This window comes from Manduca sexta, chromosome 15 (genome assembly GCF_014839805.1).
Source record: "Manduca sexta isolate Smith_Timp_Sample1 chromosome 15, JHU_Msex_v1.0, whole genome shotgun sequence".
Lineage (NCBI taxonomy): Eukaryota > Metazoa > Arthropoda > Insecta > Lepidoptera > Sphingidae > Manduca > Manduca sexta.
The window spans coordinates 6445281-6466526 of NC_051129.1; the positions used below are offsets into that span (position 1 = coordinate 6445281).

The 21246-nt window shown below is 37.1% G+C and overlaps 3 protein-coding genes across 3 annotated transcripts; 2 read left to right on the top strand and 1 right to left on the bottom strand.

Moving 5' to 3' along the window:
* Positions 1 to 399: 399 nt before the first annotated feature.
* Positions 400 to 2262, top strand: LOC115452785 (uncharacterized protein C16orf52 homolog A). Its single transcript, XM_030181385.2, has 3 exons — positions 400 to 797; positions 1448 to 1660; positions 1745 to 2262. Exons 1-3 carry the CDS (start codon positions 695 to 697, stop codon positions 1930 to 1932), a joined length of 504 nt encoding a protein of 167 aa, XP_030037245.1. The 5' UTR covers positions 400 to 694; the 3' UTR covers positions 1933 to 2262.
* A 1915-nt stretch (positions 2263 to 4177) lies between these two features.
* Positions 4178 to 11168, bottom strand: LOC115452784 (leukocyte receptor cluster member 8). Its single transcript, XM_030181384.2, has 5 exons — positions 9727 to 11168; positions 8838 to 9351; positions 7744 to 7948; positions 7439 to 7646; positions 4178 to 4732 (listed from the first exon to the last, which is right to left on the bottom strand). Exons 1-5 carry the CDS (start codon positions 10791 to 10793, stop codon positions 4570 to 4572), a joined length of 2157 nt encoding a protein of 718 aa, XP_030037244.1. The 5' UTR covers positions 10794 to 11168; the 3' UTR covers positions 4178 to 4569.
* A 1002-nt stretch (positions 11169 to 12170) lies between these two features.
* LOC115452783 (vacuolar protein sorting-associated protein 8 homolog) lies at positions 12171 to 21246 on the top strand. The gene is made up of 9 exons (XM_030181383.2): positions 12171 to 12495; positions 13737 to 13916; positions 15614 to 16423; positions 16755 to 17086; positions 17562 to 17685; positions 17768 to 17921; positions 18174 to 18388; positions 18916 to 19086; positions 19361 to 21246. Exons 1-9 carry the CDS (start codon positions 12406 to 12408, stop codon positions 20693 to 20695), a joined length of 3411 nt encoding a protein of 1136 aa, XP_030037243.1. The 5' UTR covers positions 12171 to 12405; the 3' UTR covers positions 20696 to 21246.

The window sequence follows — 21246 nt, forward strand, 5'->3', positions numbered from 1 at the left end:
AACACATCATGTTTAGGACTATAGAAATTTGGCTTACAGAATACCATTCCACACACAATTCTCGAAGATAACATGACACGGCCGCGTTACGCGTTTACACTATCATACAGAATAAGGGCCCTGAGTTTTATTTTTAATGATAAATATTTTTTCCGGCCCGAATAAAATTAATTGAATCCTGTAATTTAAGCAACACATACGTGCCTTTTTTTTGACATATCATTCATTAATGGTCGTGACACATTTTGATCAGGTCATATTTGGCCATTGTTCTTTCATATCATTCCGTAGAAACAGTTTATTCAGTTCATTTTAAATACAAATACGGGATTTTATTGATCGATAGTAATTTTAGGTGCCACCACGTTGCGGGTATTACTAATAAATGTATATTGATTACCTTGATAATAAACTAAAAATGACGTTTTAAGATATCGACATTTGCCTCATAACTATTAAGATTCTTCCCTCTACCATACTTGAACTATCAAATGTCAAATTACGCAGCCAAATAAAGTTCATTATTGTCTCTAAAACGCCAGTTGCTTGAAAATATTGTTTTTATTAAAAATACTATCTATACATATGGCAGTTCAGTTTTCTAAGCTTGGTATTACTGAAAGAATACCCACGAATGGTATTAAATCTAACATTTGGAAAGAGTAATATGTCCTTTTAACAATATTATTGTACAATGGATAAACTAACTGTGATATCTGCGACTCTGTTTATGGCGGCCGATGTGTTTGCCATTGTAAGTTTAGCAATGCCAGACTGGATTATTACAGAAATTGGAGGTGAATATATAAAGATTTATTGTTTTAACTTTTAATAATTTAAAACACAGTATGACTATAGAAGTACATTGTCAAAATATATCTAGTTGACAAGAACAAATTAGTTACTTGTTACAGACCTTGGAACTAAATTTCCTCAATTACAATTTATGCATACAATACAAACATTTTCAAAAGTAAAAATATGCAGATACTTTTATAATAACAAATCACAGACTGAAGGGACATGGTAATAACTCCCAGATTGGACACAAATTTGTGTAGATTTGTAATAACTAAATTGCTTTTACAACAAAAAGAGTAGTGCTGACCCAACATCGAAATATCTGGGGTAGAATGATATACTTGTAAAGGACAATCTCAATTGGATCACCAATTGTATATCAATACATGTTCCTATATTTTCTATTAAAATCATTGTGTTGTCCAGATGAAACAGGCAACTTTTTAAAAACTTCCACTCATTTGTACTTACTTTTCCCTAAAAAGAAATTTACATTGATAAATAAATTTAACTCAGATCAATATTTACTATACTTACCTCTTTACTATACAAACCCAAGCATACTTTTCAAATAAGATATTATCTTTTAATGGACAAGTATTCTGAAAAGTACTAAAAATATAATTAATGTAATCTTCATCTGCAGGTGACACTCGTCTTGGTTTAATGTGGTCATGCATTACATTATACAACCGGACACAAGTGTGCTTCACGCCTGACTTGCAACCCGAATGGCTGCTTGCCTTAATATGCATTTTCATTGGATGTATTTGCATAACAACTACTGTGATACTACTTGCATCCAGTCACTTTGATCGAAATGTTATACCCTATGCTCGCTGGGTAGGATTTGCAGCAAGTAAGTATGAGTATATTTCAAAATAATGCAAGTATAATGAACATAGGTGATGGTTGAAATGAGTGATTTCTTTTTTTATTTCAGTGGTTGTCTTCTGCCTGGCTGCTGTCATCTTTCCAATGGGTTTTCATGTTGATGAAATTGGAGGGCAACCATACCAATTGCCCAATAGCCATCAAGTTGGCATTTCCTACATATTATTTGTCCTCTCTTTGTGGATAACTGTTATATCAGAACTTTTCGCTGGCAAAGTCTGTCTGCCACATTTCTAAGTGTCTCAAATAATTTGGGTCTGAATATATTGTTATGTACAGTAATTTTAATTAAGGATCTATTTATAATGGGTATTATTTGTTTTTATTTCGAAAAAAGATAAAATAAGGATGAATTTTGTAACTCCAAACAAGTGATCATATTATTGTATTTATATCTATTGCCTGTGACATTGGCATATTGTTTGCACAAATGCAATAGGTATAAAAACTGCAGATTTAAATAGTATTATGCACAGCTCATTGTTTTACTAAAGTCTGATCACATTAGATAAAGTATTAGCTGTAAAGTGGTTTTAAAATCAATAAAGAAAGATAAAATATATTATCTCCTGGGACTATACATTCTAAGCTCCATAAGCTTGGTAACACTTATTTTATATAATTCTCTGCCGCCCGCCCGCGAACAAACAAAGGCCCCTCCTATTAGTCAACTCTTACGACAGGTAGGAGAATACCGTGATAGAATTTTCCAAGCACCTCCAATCCACAGGGCTGGAGACCTTCAGTAAGCCGTCCACTCTGCGCCTTCTACATCTCCTTTGGCGGCGGGAGGAAACTTCTAGATCCCAGTCCCTTTCGGCACTCTCCTCACAGGACCGCCGCACGTCAGGACCTATGGGTTCCGCCATAAAAGCGACCACGCCCGGAGCGAGAGGTCTCTGTCAATGGTTCCTTCACCCTGAGACAAGTATAACCAACCAGCGGCCCGACATTCCCCTCGAGACAATTCTAGTGTGCTCAGTCTTCACAACTCATACACGTGGGGACTTTTGTTTCGTCTAATTTATATACCCCGTAGTTTCATTTGCACATTGAGGCCTGGAAGGACCCGCGAATATTTTCCCTCCGCCCATCCTAGTAAGTTCCCCCATTTCCTACACCACTCTGCAACGGGCCTCTGCAGTTTCTTAGCCGGGGAATTCCAGAATTCCGTTCGCTGGTACCCCCCGGTGTTGAATGCAAGGACGCCAACATGCGACCCGGTGTGCTTTTGCAATTGTCCGACCCGTCTATTTGTTCGATTTAAACAGACTTAAAAAATCTCAGTAAAACTAATTAAACTGTTTTCCAAGATCACTAAAATTTAAAATTTTATATAAAAATGGTTTTAACACCTAAGTAGGTCAATGATTTAACGTTGTGGTCCGCAGCACCACTACTAAAACTTGAATCTGTTGTTACCCGTACAAAAAAACAAGATTTAGTAGACCACAGCTGGCCAGTCGTAAGGGCCAGCCAGACAAATGCCCAGAGTAACACAATTGAGCGTGCCAAGCGTTTGCACGGATTTTTCAGTTGTCCCCCTAAAAAGAATAAAAAAAATTATGCCAACGACAAAAATATTTTTAACGTTTTTATTTGGATTAATAAGCTCATACTTATATAGTGTTGATGTAAGGGGCAGCGAATCAATGTCAATAGCAGTAACAACGCTGCCGTCGATCCCCATGAATGTACAAAGTAGATTATTGGTGGGCTGACCCGTGCCGTGTGCTTGCGACCTTCCGACCACCAATGGCGAGTACTAATCGCCAACAGGCAGAGGATACCGTGGCCGAATTCTCCAGTCACAATCATAACCCATAATAATAATCAACATGGCGAACATGAGCTTCCCCTAAAGATTTCCAGATCGACCTATTTATTGGAAGCAGTCCGCGTCCAGCGACCACCTGCGACTTTTATTAGGTCATCCACCTTGTGAGTGGACGTCCGACGCGGCGCTTGCCAGCATACATAGTACATAGTAGAAATGGAGGATCTTGCGAGTATATTACTAGGTGATCACTTCCCTCTTGACCTGCGATAGGTTTTCTGTCTGTGTGTAGCTCGTAGCCATGGTGACAGCTGACCTACAAGAGCGGCCCTGGGTGTTGTAGGAATCAGGACATCAATGCTCTTCATTAGATGACGCTAAACCTAATTTAACCAGCCTTTCAGAAACTGGGCGGTACATATATAGGTATTAGAAGAACTCCATTCATACTGACATCAGGCTACCTTCCTATGGTTTAAAGTATTAGATTCATTAACAGTTACATAGTTATTATGTAAGTACTTAAAATGTTATAACATTCGGTACATACAATGTAAGTCGCAGAATGTACTCGTCTGTACATCATACTAAGTAGGTTAAAATAAAAGATTATATTTTAACAAAAAACATTTATTGATACTAATTATGTTAATTATGATTTTAATGTTTCAATTATTATTATTATTAGGTAATTGTAAAACAAACTTAAATAATAAAACAATTTCTATATTTACAAAGTAGACATTGAGGATAAACACTTAACTTCATAAGTCTTTGAAAGTCTTGTGAACACTATTCTGTATGAATTATGGAATATTCTCCCAACTTTAGTAGCACATTAATGTTCGGGGCACCACATTGTCTTCATTCTTGATAATAACTGTATGCGCGTCTTCATCTTCTGTTCTGGTGAACTTAAAGTATAACTTGTTGATTTAACTTGCCGCCTCATCCTAGGAAATCTTATTAAAAAAGATGACAACTATATGACTGACGACCAGGACTCCATTCTTGTGTCCCACCCTGTGGCTGCGCGGTCGTTACATTACCACGCAACAACACGCTACTATAACAGGACGGCTATCAAACAGAAAATGTTATATACTCGCTACAGCTGGGAGGCTGGCCTTGCAATCTATTTGAGTTTGATCGCAGCCAGTGTACGAAAGAGGAAACTGATTTAAAAACTCAAAAGCCTTTGAACTCGACTCAAACGCCAACTCTCGAATGATGAAGTCCACAGGAACGGTCTGTCTGTAGCTGCACATATAAAAACATGTTAAAAACATAACCAGCTAGGCTGGCCAATATATTTATAAATATTCTTACATATTGGTGCTAGTTCTCGTAACAAACGTTATGATTTTATTTTATGATCACCAAACAATAAGCATGCAAAATTATGCAAGACTAATAGCATTATATCAATAAGTTTTATCATGCTTTGAATAGTCCAGGGATAATTAAAAGACGAGTACATCTTAATATTCTGAAAACATCATAGGACCATTATAGTGTTGATGAATAAGCGAATAGTTAAAAGAATACGATCTATGATTTTTATGACTTACATTATTATTTCTATAAATATTCGGTCCGTAATAAAAGAGGTTTGGAATCTATTGGAATGTAAACAATAAATATTGTTAAGGCCCTTTCTCTAGCAAACCGCCTTGAGCATTCGGTCTATACACATTACACGTACGGCACACGAGTTACAGGCGGGAATATGCAGATTTACGAATAATTAAAAAGAAAACAATTTTAGGTCTTTGAAAATTTTAAACTTTTTCCAAAATAATCCTTATTCAATTGTCTTTACTTTATACTAGTGTTAGTTGCAAATTAAAGATGTGTACGGAATTGATGGGAGATGATCCACGGAATCACAACAATATCCATATTAATATTTTTGGAAGTGATGTTTATTTTTTTTCTCTTATATGTATTATAAATTTCGCACAGATCACTTCTAATAATAATCGGTTAGCGCACCGTTTTCTACCCGAGTATACAGAATAATAATTCTATTACACTTCGAAGTGCTCTAAATCTTTCTAAAAAATTAACCAACAAAAGATATCACATATAAATTAGAATTGCTCGCGGGTCCACCTACGTGAATAAGATTTTTGTGGAATAAAAGTTGCATACGCCCTTATCCTATCTAGGGTTTAAAATTATCTCTATGCGTAATTTCATCAAAATCGGTTCAGTCGTGAAAACGTCATAGACAGACAAGAGTAACTTTCGCATTTATAAGTATGGATTATTACCACTTGTTGCTAAACAGTCTTAACTGCACTTGCAAATTTTACTCTTATAGTGATTTTTATAATGTTGGTAGTTAAAATTTAATTAAATTAAATTATGGAAGGTCTCCTAAGATTTTTTTCTCAAAGCTGCAGCAGTTTCGGTAGTTGCCCGTATAGTTACTATTCGGTATCTTGTAACCAGGTTTTCAGGACGAGAAATGGCATAAATTGATTTAGTTTTTATTTTTCACTCATGGCAAAACCATTTCCCAGGTTAAAATATACTGAATATTCAGAAAATGAGGTAAATTATTTTTATATGAATCAAATGCGTTAATATTGCAAATAAGTGTTTGCTGAATATTTCCAAAATAGTTCGCCAGAAACTTTTCGTTCATTTTGAGATTAGAATTTTTTTATTTATTTTTGTCAATAAAAAATATTTAGGTGAAACTTAAGTGCAGCTACCTCTTTTGACCTTAAATTGGGTTAACATCCTAAATTTTAACCATCCTTACTGGTCTGCTATCAAAATTCATCTATGTATATAAATATATTTATATTTCTATGTAATGGAGATCACATAGGTTCAATAAATCACTTAAAACTTTATGACTGTATATAAGCCTATATATTTACAAATACATCTGGTTTTGTTTCATTTAAAAGTAACAAGTAGTTACTTATGTGACGACAAATTTAAAGAATTAAAAAAAAATAATGGGTAATATACATGATTAAACATCGGATTATATGCATTTGCATATTTTCACATACCAATGCACAAAACGTAATTTTCTTTTTGGGCTTTTGCATATTTTAGTACTTTTTCATGGATAGTACATATTTCGCCTCAAATAAAAAATATTGAACTAACGCACTTTCCAGTACACGTTGGGAAAAATTCCAAGGCAAATAAATGCTGTTTTATATAAAAACCCAAATTAAGGAAATAAAAGATGCTAACGCATTTAACAACTGTAACGCCCGTATTCTGCTGAAGGGGTTTCTGCAGAAATGGTGTCAAATTTCAAGTTTTGTCCAGTCAGTTGACGTAGAGAAGTTATTTACCAAGGACAAATTAATACTTAAAAACAATGACAAATAAATGACATCTTAACAAATGTGATCTAAAAAATTCGAAAAATATTTAATTTTTTATTATCATAAGAATGACATTCGGTAATTGAGAAAATATGTGCAAATTATAATACTTAATTGAATTTAAAACGTTCAGTATTTTTTTAGTGCATATTTAGCTTTTTTTTGTGCATATAACCCAATGTCTAATAATAATCATATAATCAGATACCAAATATTATTATTAATATGGTTAGTAAAGAGAATTATCAACAGCATAATGGAAAGAATATGGAGTGTATGAGACAATTGTTATTGTATTAGCAAAGCCAAAACTACAACTTTCTTGCATCCAAAGGTCAGTTAAAAATCGAAGCATGTTTCAAAAACCCTGTAACATTAATTAATATCCAAAAATTATGGACCTATCAGTGGCAAAAGTTAAAAATTATCAAATAGAATGTTAACTCCAAAATAGTATTACCTTTTTTTTATATTAATATGATTTTTGTGGTAAATTTGAGTTGATAAATCAATTAGAATCATATTATTATAATGGAGCCTTTGCCACTGGGACCTACTTAATATAGCACCAACAGAAAGTAAAATAAAAACTATGCAAAAGACATACGACTTTATGATGTATTTGAGATATTGTTTCCTTTCTCTCTCGATGAACCACTCCATGAGATAACCTGCCATCAGCGGAGCCGTTTTGTACAATAAGAAAAACTTATGTAAATTTCCAGTAGCCCAAGCACATCTGGTTTCAAGTGCATGTTTTATACATTCATTTTCCCTGTCATCTTTTGAAAGAAATTGGAATATAGTTGTTAAATCTGAAAAAAAATGTACATTATAAATTGAATAAACACATTGCAAATATTTTAAAGAATCAATTTACATAAGAATGTAATATGTCCAACATCTACATACCTAATGTGTTTTTGGTAAATATGTAATACAATATCCTATAGGCTGTAAATTCAGCTGAATTTGCTCTACTATCAGGCAATTCACTATAAAGCATTTTCAATTGTGTTTGACATTGGTTAAATTCTTCATGGTCACCTTTCTCTAATGCAATTCGTGCATGAGTTTCATACACATCTACTGTGAAACTATCTCTTACACCTTGTACCTGAAATTTTGTTAAATATGAGGATGTTTAAGGCTCAGAATATTAACAATATCTCTATAGTTACAGTATGTTTGAAACATACCTCTTATTAATATTGCTGGTTCACAATTACAAGGCTATATGTTATATTTAATGTGCAATATATATCTCATGATTCTAAGTCTTATTTAGTGAAACTTTTCAATAATTGCGAAAGATAAATAAAGGGGAAACCATGATTTATTGTCTTTTCTTAATTTAACCTACATGATTTTTTTTTATCTCATTTTTGTATCACATATAATAATTAACATAGGACCTTGTAAAAGTAAGCCAACAACATAATATGTGACAATATTATGCCCCATCAATAAAGGATGAAATTGTATAATGTAGCTCATACACACAAAATTATTATACAGTCTGTTTTTTTGTTTTAATATAAAGTACAAATATTATATTCCTGCAATTATTTTTTCTTTTTGTTATTAATTGTGAATACAACTGAAATACAGAGAGCTATGATTGTGTCCCATATGATGTCTCATTGTTCTTTTATATTAAATTTTAATTTATAATAGTATGTAACTTTTGTTTTATTAAATATGGCATCACATGTCAAATGTCACATAACTAACTATTATTGAGCAATATTTCTAAACAATGAAAAATAATCTATTATGATGTTACATGGAATGGGTTATTGCACAAAGTATAAAATAAGCATGTCTAATTTGTAAATACATTTCTGAAAAGTGTCAAGTAGCTAATGGGTCCTGCCAAGGTCATTTTATTTAGCCAATTTATCCATAGAAACAAATTTGTTTTGAATTGAAATTTTTATACTAGTTTTCTAGCACAACATTTTTACTATTAACTACCAAACTATTACAATAATAGAAGTACTTACAGTTAAATCCTGTCTAATAGATTTCAACTGATCACATGCATATCTATAATCTTGTCTCTCTACCCATTTTTCTTTTACATATTTAAGAGATGCCTTCAACACACATACAGGTCTAACCTCACAAGCTTCTGGAGCTTTAGTCAATCTCAAAAATGATTTTTCTAAATCCAGACATGTACCAACAATATGCATGTTGTTAACTTCATAATCTCCTTCATTATCCTGTATGATAGGTTTCCTAATTGTAGGTTCTATCCTTTTGGGGCCTGCTTGCAATGAACTAGCAATGGAGGGAACATTACCACTGCCAGCAAACCTTTCAGCCCTTTTCAGAAGTTTTTCAGCATTACCCTGAAAATCCTCAACAACAAATTGATTATACTGTTTCTTTTTATTTTTAGGATATTTGTCACATTTCTTTTGGTCCAAAGACAATCTGTCTTTAAGCTTTTGCCGTCCTTTTCCTTGTTTAATTTTCTTGTCTTCAACCTCATCACTAGAAGTAGATGAAGAGCTGGAAATATAAAAGAAAATAAATTTAAGTCTGAATTATGTAAATTGTATTACATTCCAAGTCATCTATCACTTTTCAGGGAACTAGATGATGAACTGCTATGTTGTATAAGCTATTTGGCTGAATAGATGACAATGACTGGTGCCAAAACAATAATATGCAAGAACTATTTACATGTCACTACTTGCATTGTAGACACAAGCATCAATACAGTCAATCAGTATACATGCAACAATGAGCCATATGAACAACTGTCAATAAGACAGACATATCACATCAAATTATGAGCATTATAGACATACATATAATGCAGAGTATTTGTTTTGCCACTATGAATGGTTTTAACTTTTAAAAAGAAAATGCAATGAAACTTACCTAAGTCTCTTTCTAGGAGGGCTTCTAGACCTAGATCTACTTCTAGAATGAGGCCGCCTTCTTCTTTGAGGTGAGTTTTTGTGAGTGTTGAAACTTCGGCCTGCTAAACTAGGTCTATTTTTACTGGTTTCAACAATATTTTCACATTTTTGATATAAACTTAATGCCCCTCGAACAGGCTTTACTGATAAATTATTTCGCTCACTGTGAACACTTGGAATGGGCTCTTCATCCCAATTTCTAGTCCATATTTCGTCCTTATTAGCAGCGGCAGTAATGCGACCCTTCAGACAAATATCAATTTGGTCCCGGTCAAAAGTGGATTTACATTTCTCATAGCACCTTTTTATATACCTCTCAAGACTGTCAGGCCAATTTCCAGCAGAAGATGGACACATTGTATTTGTTTTAAAAATATTTGCAGGTGGATTCTTATGAACATCTTCTTCAAGTGATGTTTGGGTTACGGGCTCTTCAAATTCTGGCGGCTCAGGTAGTGATTCCAATGGGAGTGGAGGTGGCAAAGGAATATCGATTGGTGGGGGTGGAGGCTTAGGAATGTCTGGAGGAGGCAGCGGTGGTAACGGTGGAGGATGATCAGGTAATGGCGGCAAGTCTATGTTCAAACACTCCTGATTATCGTCATTCGTTTTGTTATTGCCCTTCTTTCGCTTTTTTTTAGGACCGCAATTAGTGGACAACAAGGGATTTTCGATTGGAGGCAAAGGCGCTGGTTTCCTCACCGAATTTAAATTAAACCTGATTGGACCTTGATTATGAAAGGGACGGTTTGTGTCGAGAGGAGGAGGCGGTCCGAGCAGAGGAGGAGGTTTAGAAAACTGCGACGGACTGAATTCAGGCTTAGTATCCTTGTTATGCTGAAAATGTTGGGGATTTCCAGGAAATCCTCCGTTGTTTCCCATTTGATTGTAATATTGGTTAAAATACGGTGGGTACATTCCGTGATAACCGTTGTATCCATGATACATACCGTACATCCAGTTAGGGTTTGGCAGCATGCCATTCATGGTTTGCAGAGCAGGATCTTTAGAATTATTTTCAGACATTACGCTGAATAATATGTGTACTTACAAGGCCAAAATTGATTCCTATTCTTAATTTTTACCAGTCTATTACTTTGTTGATTCTAAAGCAAAATGGCGCCTCCGAACAATTCAACATAATTCTCAAAAATTATTACAGCAGTGTTTCAAATACAGAAATGTATAAAAACCTATTTATTTCCAGGTATTTTTTGATATGATATATTTTACACACACTAATTTATATTTCTAGAGTAAACTTATGCAGAATTTGGCTTACGCCACTTTACAATTCACAAATTGAATCAGATTCACAAATCACAATGTAACTATAATAAAGTACCTATGGAGATGGAGGATGAAGGCACGCAAAGATAATATTTAACCAAAGAGTATATAACTACTACCAACTACTACGTAGAGGCAATAATAACTCTCACGTACGGAAAACAGTGTTGCCAACCCGTTTTTATCGAACCCGCAAAATAATACATTACCCGAGTTACGTCGCCGTAATTGAAACATAAGAAGATAACTAAGTTTAAAGATAAGATTCAATGATTATATGTTTGAATTAATAAAATTCAGTTCTCAACTTGTTCTCAGTGTGGACGGTCAAGTCCACGGGCTTAATATAATATAAAATAATATATATTTTTTAAAAAGCCCATCTCTCCGCGACGAAATATAATTGGCGCAGTCGCGGTAGGATCGTGTCTAAAGAAACGGTTTCGCGTACAAGTAACATCCTAAATCGTGTAAACCGCGACGTGCTTCACACTTAAAGGGTGAAGAGTTACGTCGCCGTAATTGAAACATAAGAAGATAATTAAGTTTAAAGATAAGATTCAATGATTATATGTTTGAATTAATAAAAGTCAGTTCTCAGCTTGTTCTCAGCATGAACGGTCAAGTTCACGGGCTTAATATAATATATTATTAAAATAAAACATATTTTTAACAAGCCCATCTCTCCGCGACCAAATATAGCTCCCGAAATATATTTATTACTTTATGGCAGCGCCACACATAGCAAAAATATTTGAAAAAAGACTTTGCCACACATTTGAACACAGTTACAGACACTGACCTAATTAAAATTTTTATGGCTTTTACTTTTACGTTTCCATATAATCGGTTCTCCTTCAAGCAACTCGATAACTTTGAACGCTTTGATGTGTGGTCGAAAAACCGATACCGAATGGCAAATACGCAACATTTAAACAAACTTTGCACAAATACGCTAATACCCGTGCTACACATGTGTTCAAACAAGTGTTCAAATATTTCTGATTTCTGCTATGTGTGGCGCCGACAACACACATTATTCTGTTCAATGTCACCGGAATAGGGATTGCCTCTCCTCTTATGCCTCATGCCTATGGTTTAAGTAGTTATTTGTGCTGACAACATTCAACAATTTATTGTCAAATTTTTCAAGGCCATTCTAATAATTCTCTCTGAAGTTTTATCATTTTAATAATATTGAATACCCCGATAATTAACTTGCAAAAGAACGTTTTTATAAATATTGTAAACAACGTATTAACCACGGTAGCTACTATACATTAACAATGTTATAATATATGTGTGTTAAGAAGATATTAATATATTAAAGGGTGTTGATAAAACAAATATGGACCTTTTAAAAACACCGTCAGTGCAATCGCTACTGGATTCTGATTTAGAATCAGTTGAAAGTTTACATTGTTTAGATATAGAAGAGGTACTTTTAATTTTATTATTCATATATAATTTATATGTGTTTTTCAAATCATGAAATATTATTCGTGTTATTCTCAACTAGTATTGACGAATACGCCTCTCTAATTTCGCTTCCTATGAGGTTCATTTTTCTTAAAACATATATTCATTATAATATTGTATTACGATAAAAGTCGATATTAAGATAATGCTTTATAACCAAGAAAACAGGGCAGCTAATTTTGTTTTTTTTTTGCCATAACATATATTTTTTTAGCTGTTGCCCGCGGCTTCGCCCGCATGATAAACTTTTAATATTATTATATTTTGTTATCTGTCAGGCAGTTTGTTTAAATAATACGCCTGTATCCTGCAATTATCCATCCTGAATTCACTTCCTGGTAAAATATATTTTGGCATTCTGTTATTCCAGAAAGAGTCAAATTATGTACTTTTCTGCTAGGATCAGTACGGAGCCACACACTACACACACACTAGGAAAAGTAATGGAAATGTTCCTTGAAGTAGAAATTTAATTTACAGATTTGTGTTTAATAATTCCTCATGGTAGTAGAGGCGGCCCATGCCCAGCAGCGGAACAATACATAGTACAGCGCTGATATTATATATATATCAATATTATAATCAAAGGCAGATCCAGTTTTACAGACAGGGTCGGTTGTCTAGTTGAGTTCCAGTCAGGACAGACTCCAAAATCAATTACAATAATAAATCATAACAAAAGCAATAATATGTAACTGTTAAGCCTCAAAATAATTTAAATTAAATAACAAAATCAATTTTCCTCTGAACACAAATTAAATATCAGTATGTAGTAGTATTATGTGAATTGTTGGTGTATTATTGCTATCATATAAAATCGCTATTTTATTAAATATATCAATGAGTGTCAAGAAAAGTTATCATTAGTAACCTACACCTTTGGTTATAATCTCTCTGATCATGCATTTGTTACAATTTTTAATCATTGAGTTTGAGCATATTTTGGATGACCTTTGAAGCTTTGTATATTAATAAGCATTTTTAAGTATTTTAAGGATGACTTACCAGAATATGGCACCTCAAAAGGAGTATTTTAGCCAAATTAATAAAACATATCTGTGATATTCATAGATAAATTTACAGATTATCTGAATTTTTACTAATAACAAAAAATAATATCATACCTAATTAAATAACTATTCTGTCCCTAATGTTAATTTTATTTTTGTCTTAGAATCTTTAGAGGATACTTTCTTTCAGTTGGATGAAGTTGAGTATGCGTTACCAGCTAGTGAAGCACCTACATTAGCGGAAGTGTTATCGACGACGGAGGAGGTAAATGATAAGGAAACATCTCTAACCACCAGTGAACCCTCAACCTGTTCACCACTACAAGTCGACTTCCTACAAGCAATATCACAGCAACTGATACAGGCACAAGTATGTTGCAACTATTTCATACTTCTAACATTTGAATTGTCCTTAGAGTATCTAGCAGAGGCATTTGACTTATATGGAGATAGCTGATTTGGGGTGACACAAGAGATAGAAGACGGAAGTATTTATTTCCTTGATTGAGGGACTATAGTAATTTAGTTGCAGGTCATCATTGTTTAATTCTAACTTAACATAGTTTAATATTATACAGGGTGCTATTTGAGATGGGGCAACAAGGGCAGCTATCTTAAGCACTATTCTTTAGCAACTGTCCATAATTTTTGAAGAAATTTAGATCTGCAGTTAGATTTTTAATTTTTCACAAAAGTAGCAATTTTTTATGAAATCCGTGGGCTCCCTCCATACTTAGCACTGCAAACTGCATACTTTTTTTACAGTATTGGACTGGAAAAAAAAAAGTGTATGCACATCATTCATTATTAATCGTACCATGGGCGTCGCCAAGGGGGGGAAGGGAGGGGTAGCTGCCCCCCCCCCCTCCCCATAGAGGTTCTTAAGCTGGAACTCGTCTCGCAGTTTAATAATTTCGCTGCAAATAAATGTAGCAAAAAGATTCAACATCATTTTTGCCTTTATTGAAAGATATTTGTAGATCTCACAACATAAAGGTTTTATTGACTACTAGCTTTTGCTCGCGGCTTCGCCCGCGTGAAGGTGTTTTCCAGGATAAAATTCCACTGTTTGATAAAAGTCTTGCTACATATTTTCCCGGTACTTATAGGTTCAAACTAATTTTATCCCCAATCTATAATTTCAGTTCAATCAGTCGAAAATCTAAGAACATTTATACAAACTTTCATCCCCTATTTTATCCCCTTAAGGGTAGAATTTATCAAAATCCTTTCTTAGGGGATGCCTACGTCATAGTAGCTTTATGCATGTAAAGTCTTAGCCCGATCCGTCCAATGGTTTGGGCTGTTCCTTGATATATCACTGTCAGTCACCTTTGAGTTATATATTACATTAACAACTGAAGTTAGCTAAAATTGAGTTTCTCGAAGCCGACCACTATTTATGTACTATGTATTTTGAGACTATGCAATTTTGTCGCGTTCGCGATTCACTTTCACTTTTGTTGAGTTTCAGAACGCGATATTAGATCCTCCAACGCGCACGCGAATTTGAACTTTATGCAGCGGTAATAAATTACAAATTGACTCTCCATTTTATTTAGAAAACGTTTGTATGGGAAATAGAAAAATGCTGTTTTGAGGATTTTCCCGGCAATTATTCGAATTTTTCTCACCTTTTAAACCTTCCTAGACCTCCACGAATAATTCAAGACCAAGATAAGATAAATCCGTTCAGCCGTTCTCGAGTTTTAGCGAGACTAATGAACAGCAATTCATTTTTATATATATAGATTTGATAATATTCATTAAATAAGATAGACAAAAAAAATATTGACTTGTGTAATTGGCGGAGATTCGCATAATAAAGAATAAAAAAATTCGAGGTCGGAACGTGATCCTTTTTTGTTAAATATGTCTTAAAAAAAATGTTAAAACTAAGTTCGTTGGCGAGGTGTTAGTAGGCTAGTAAGTTCGAATACCGAAACATCCTTCAATTAGTTAATTCAATAAAGAGAAAGGTATAATTAAAGTGTGGGTTGGTTTTGCGATCTTTGAAGAAACAACTATTTAGTTGAAGTTGAAACCTATATTAAAAATATTTTTCAGGAAAGATCATGGGCTGGCGCTGCTACAGCACTCAGCGTGGGAACAGATGGAAAATTAACTGTCGGGACCGCACACGGGCACCTTCTATCATTCTCGGATCAAATTCTTAGATGGGTGTGTGATGTAAATACTGACAGAGGTGCGGTGTCGTGTTTAGCTTATAATAAAGATTCCACAAGGCTACTAGCAGGATATGCAAGAGGTCTTATCTGCCAGTTCGAGAGTGTGAAGGGGACAATTTTGCGACGAGTTACACTTGGGGGTGACCTGTGGGGTACCTTGCGGGTGACATGGGCAGGCACGTCCGGTCTCGCGCTCGACACCGGTGGCTCAGTGTGGCTGATAAAGTTTTCACGGCCGCTGGGAGTACGCTCCGCTCGAACCTCATGTCTGTTCTCTGGCGCTCGAGGCGAGGTGGTCGCTATGGCCGCTCGCGATGCTCGTATTCTGGCCCTGGCGACACTTTCACGAGTGATTGTAGTGGCCGGGGGCAGAGCTGCTGGCATGCGACTCAACGGTCCGCCGGACACTCTTCCCGTCTTAGAGTGGGCGGAAACTGACGACCGGATGTTAGTGTGCGCGCGTGCTTTAACACTACACTGGCTGTCATTAAATATAACTGGTTCTTCAATATCACTCAGACCTGTGCAAAGAGTTGAACTGAAATACACCCCACTGTGGTTGGGCTGGCTCGGCGGAAATCTTGCTATCTTTGATGCTGATGAAAATTTACGGCTATGGGGAGATGATTACGACAAACCTCTAGACCTCTCACATATAGAACTTGTTTACGCATCTGCTTTTTTTAAGGTAAAATACAGTTATGTATACTTAACTAATTAAATGTTATTTCCGCCAGCAACTAAAAATAGTTAATTTGTCGTCAATTAAAAATAACAGTTATCTATAAGATTTGCTAGCATTCAATTACTCCATAACATAAAGCCTTGTGAATTTAGACAACTAAATAAACTTAAAATATTTACTTAGTTACCTGAATACATGAGCAAAAAATACATACATACAAAATATTAAACCAGAAAGTTGGCTATTCTCACTGACGAGAATAGACACAATCTTGAAAATTATACAACAGTTTATGAAAATATTACATCCAACATACTTATTTATTTTCCCACAGGGACACTGGACAGATGGCCGAGTTTCAAGAGCTATGTGCACCGCTGGCGTAAGCGCTTTGGGCGGTGCCTGTGTCATTGATGGGGTCCTATACTTTCTTGGTCGGCGAGGAATAGTTCGTGTGAAACCAAGGGATGTACTCACTAGAGCCCAAGCCCTTTTGTCGTATGGGCGACATCTACAAGCCTTAAAGTTGCTATGCTCGACGGAAGGGGTCGATTCGACAGACCTTGCAAAACAGTTCGTACTAAATATATCAGAAAGGCCGCATGTGCTTAACAATAAACAAGTAGCGGACCAAACTGTCATGATGTGCTTAAAATTTAATCTTAGGTAAGATTGTCGTGACGTCTTATTTGTGCTACATAAAACCTTAAGTATGCCTAATAAATATTGAACAATGACACTATTACGTAGTTCTTTTCCTGGCCTAACAAAACCCTATTTTGTCTAAAATAGGCTGTCAACCTGAACTTATTACTATACTAGCTCTTGCTCGCGGCTTCGATTGGGTTAAAAAGGCTTTCCAATCTATTTTGCCACGCCAACTACATATTTAAAACATCATAATAAATCATTTATTTTTTACGGAAGCCACTTATCGGGCAAAGAAATTGCGCATGGCTACCGCATGACAGTCTATCTGTGTGCCAAATTTCATCCAATTTCCTCCAGCGTTTACTTCTATTAAACATACAAACATTTACATTGATAATATTAATTAGGATAACATTCAGGGCAGTAGCTGCTAACTTAAAGTGTGTATTACATATAACCTATATTATTTATAAGGCAACATTTATTTTAGAGATGAATTATGGGGTATTTTATGGGATCAGTGTTCGAATGAAAAAGCTTTCGTCGAGGCCCTAGGCGATGCCGCAGTTCGCGGGGAGCTGGACAGCGCTCTTCCTTCGCCAGATTTAACGCAGGTAGGCACCTATCAAAATTTTACATACAACAATATAAAAATAAACTAGTGTAAGAATGAAATTTATACATTATTAATTGCAGGCGTTGATTGAGCGCTTGGCGGATTTCGAGCCGTCTTTGGTAGAAAGAGTTCTCGCGTCACTTCCTCTGACAGCCATCGATCCGCATCGCGCGAGTGTCTTCACGAGGGAGAAGGGCTTGTGGCGAGGGGTCGGCGCCATCGCTGCCGCGCTAGGTATAATAATGATATGACCCTTTTAGAATAACCTAAAATTGATCCATGTAGTTATTTTCAGGATTGCAATTCCAATGGATCTTTATTATAAGTTCCGACTTCCAACACAAAATTTCAACAGCTTTCTTACGTTAAATTACAATTTATCCTCTTCGGGTTTACACGCCTCACCAATTTTTTCTAAGGAGAAGGTTTATAGAACATTTGCAATGAAGAAAGTGTGTTGTATTTAGGCAAATAGAGCGTGCGCAGGTGGGAGCGCGGGCGCCATGCAGGAGCTGTCGGCGCACACGCGGGCGCGCTGCGGCGCGGAGCGGCCCGGCGCCTGCTCCTGCGCCGGCGCCGCGCTCGTGCTGGCCGCCGCCGACGCGCTGGCGGGCCGCGCCGCCGCCGGCCGCCCGCTGCCCGACCACGCGCAGCCCTCCGCGCGGCACGACGCGTTGCGCGCATTGCTTGCAATACCGCAGGTACACCGATATTACGAGTCTTATATGTTGCCTTTACTGTACACGAAATAAAATAAATATTGAAATTGATTTTATGATGATCGTAATAAATTCAGAATTCAGTACTATACCTAGATCGGTTCCCGGACACAGAGCGCAAAAATAATCTGATCAGGAGTAAGTTTTAGATCATCTTGGGCAAAGTTATAGAAGCTCGCACCAGACGCATAACATTCTTATTACAGCACTACTTGAATATGATCTAATTCGGTTTTGTCGTTTTTCGCGGCTTCGTCCGCATGCAAATCCTTTCCCGCTACAAAATAGCGTTATCTAATTAAAATATCAATTAGCAATTCATTTTTCCCATGGCAGCAAATAACATGAATCAAAAGAAGCTCGCGTTCCCTCAGGACATGATCCATTCGTATGCAAAATTGTAACCATAACCGTTCAAGTGTTTGCATTTACTCCTTTCAAACATTATAACACACTATCGCATTTATAATGTTAACGAGAGCCGTATTGTTAATATGTTTGCGACATAGGGCGAGGCGGAGGCGCGGTCGCCGCTGCGCGTGCTGGTGCAGCACGAGGCGGGCGCGGCGGTGCGCCTGCTGGAGCAGAGCGCGCGCGAGGCGCCGTTCGTGGGGCCGCTCGGGAAGCAGAACCGGCTGCGCGTCGCACGAGCTCTGCTGGCCTTCGCTCGAGACTTACCCGTGAGTCACACGGCAATGGCTGAACGTTTTACAAATTATATATATACTAGTCACAGTTTCACCTGTCGGAGAGTATTAGTCGTGAGAGGTGGTCTTTGTCGTATTACGTCAGTCTTAGCAACCCATCGCCTTAAAATGCATGGTCTTGATTACAATTTCATAGCAGTAAATGACGAGACACAAAAAGTATCTATAAGCAGTAGGAATAGCAGTGTATCCACTGAACTGAGAAACAGCGAGTGGAAAGCGTGCAAAGGCTTTTGATTTGTTTCAGGACGCTTCAGACCGTACCGAAATCCTGGAATTCCTTTCGGGGCAAATAAACATGGGATCATTACCTCCTGACCAAGAAGTCATTAAGGATCTACAAGACCTCGCTGCTAGAACTCCAGGCGAACGCGCCGATCGCGCGTGGGTCTCTCTACTAACACATACTAAAACCCAACTTAATATACAAAGCATTTCGACTGAACTCACACATCGCCCACGTGTCACTTGGCGAATAAATGCTATGCGTAACCAACACGATGATACTATAAAAGATTTTTTTAAAATAGATTCACCATCAAATAAGGATTTTGATGAATTTTTTGAATACCTCAGACCGCGTATTGAGGCTTCCGACGACCCGACTAGTTACATCCAACCACATCTCTCAAAACTCATTGAACTTCGCCCGAAGGCGATGGCAATCTTGTTAGGCCAAAACATCTCTAATTTATTTGCTTCAATATTGACTTCATTGGCAAACCAGTCTGCTATAGAATTTGGTGACACATTAAGAGAAATGGGTAAACTACGTGGTGACACAGCATCAGCGCACTTGCGAAATTTATGTACTTTAAATCCGAGCCAAGTCCGCAGTTTTCTCTTGGAGAACCCCGGAATCCTGCGTCCAGAAGATGCTCTAGCTATCGTTCGTGAGAACGGCCCTCAAGACGCTGTACCTATTTGTCTCGAAGCCGCTGGTGACGCGAGTGAAGCGCTGGACGCTCTTTTACGACTAGCTGCTTCCAGCGACCAAGACGCCGCTGCGCGATACAAGGTCGAGGCTGGCGAGTTGTGTGCACGCGTGTCCCCCACCGTGCCTCCGAATGTCGCCGCTGATATGTGGACTAGACTATTTCGGAGCGCTGGAGGCGCACCACCTGCGTTGCTTTTAGAAGCAATCACATACTTGCCCGTCGACGAAACACTCGGAAGGACCTGCGAAACACCAGAAGTGGCTCTGGCAATCTTGGCGTGCGCGGTAAGCAGGCACAGAGGATGGAAATGTGCAGCCAGGATTGCCGGTCGCGAGGCACACGAGGCCCTCGCTCGCGCGCTCGTGGCAGCGGGCAGAGGCGTCGCGGTGCGAGGCCGCTGCGTGCGGTGCGACGGGGCGCTGGCGCACAAGGCGCCCGTGCTGACGACGCACTGCGCACGCGCGGTGCACGCGGAGTGCGGGCGCGAGGTGCGGTGCGCGCGCTGCGGGCAGCGCACGCCGGAAGCGACGGCGGCGCTCCCGCGCGCGCCGCGCTGCGCCTCGCCCGCACATGCCACTCCACCGCAAGACTTCGCGCTTGTACTTGCTGCGCCACCAATACCTGACCTTGAAGGAAATGTATAATTGTATATTATGCCCACTAATACGTCCGGATGATATTTGAATAAATTGTTTTGGACATCAATTATTTTTGCACTTAAAACCATAGATATATTTACTCGTCCATTTGTATTAAAAAAGCTATGTGTCATCAGTCCAAGTGATAGATAAAGCACGTCAACTGCGCTGCAGTCGCGCGCGGGTTTTTGTTTTATATAGATTTTTACCTTGCAGCAAAGAAAAGCAGCTACCTTAACTGCTATAGCTCTTCTCTAAATAAAGAATTGCCAAACAGGAATAATCTCGGGCAAAAAGTAGCAAGTTGTCCAATGTATGATGACGTGGACTGAATAAGACTGACAAGATTAAAAGAACGAATGGTTAAGTGGTACTTAGCTTACAATAGAAAAACTAGACACCTACTACCATATTACGACTTGTTTGTGACTGTTGAGTTAATATTTCTTTTCATATTTCATATATTTCGTTTAGTATTGTAATTTGTCATCTAACATAGTGTACATTTAATTATTGTTCTTTAATTTTATCAAATAAATTTTAGTCATATAAATTCT

Coding starts and splice junctions, on each gene's coding strand:
- LOC115452785 (XM_030181385.2), top strand. CDS start 695: ATGGATAAACTAACTGTGATATCTGCGACTCTGTTTATGGCGGCCGAT. Junction 798..1,447: donor GATTATTACAGAAATTGGAG/GTGAATATATAA, acceptor CTTCATCTGCAG/GTGACACTCGTCTTGGTTTA. Junction 1,661..1,744: donor CTGGGTAGGATTTGCAGCAA/GTAAGTATGAGT, acceptor TTTTTATTTCAG/TGGTTGTCTTCTGCCTGGCT.
- LOC115452784 (XM_030181384.2), bottom strand. CDS start 10,793: ATGTCTGAAAATAATTCTAAAGATCCTGCTCTGCAAACCATGAATGGC. Junction 9,352..9,726: donor CCTCCTAGAAAGAGACTTAG/GTAAGTTTCATT, acceptor TTATATTTCCAG/CTCTTCATCTACTTCTAGTG. Junction 7,647..7,743: donor ATTTACCAAAAACACATTAG/GTATGTAGATGT, acceptor ATTTTTTTTCAG/ATTTAACAACTATATTCCAA.
- LOC115452783 (XM_030181383.2), top strand. CDS start 12,406: ATGGACCTTTTAAAAACACCGTCAGTGCAATCGCTACTGGATTCTGAT. Junction 16,424..16,754: donor ACGCATCTGCTTTTTTTAAG/GTAAAATACAGT, acceptor ATTTTCCCACAG/GGACACTGGACAGATGGCCG. Junction 19,087..19,360: donor CCTTCGCTCGAGACTTACCC/GTGAGTCACACG, acceptor GATTTGTTTCAG/GACGCTTCAGACCGTACCGA.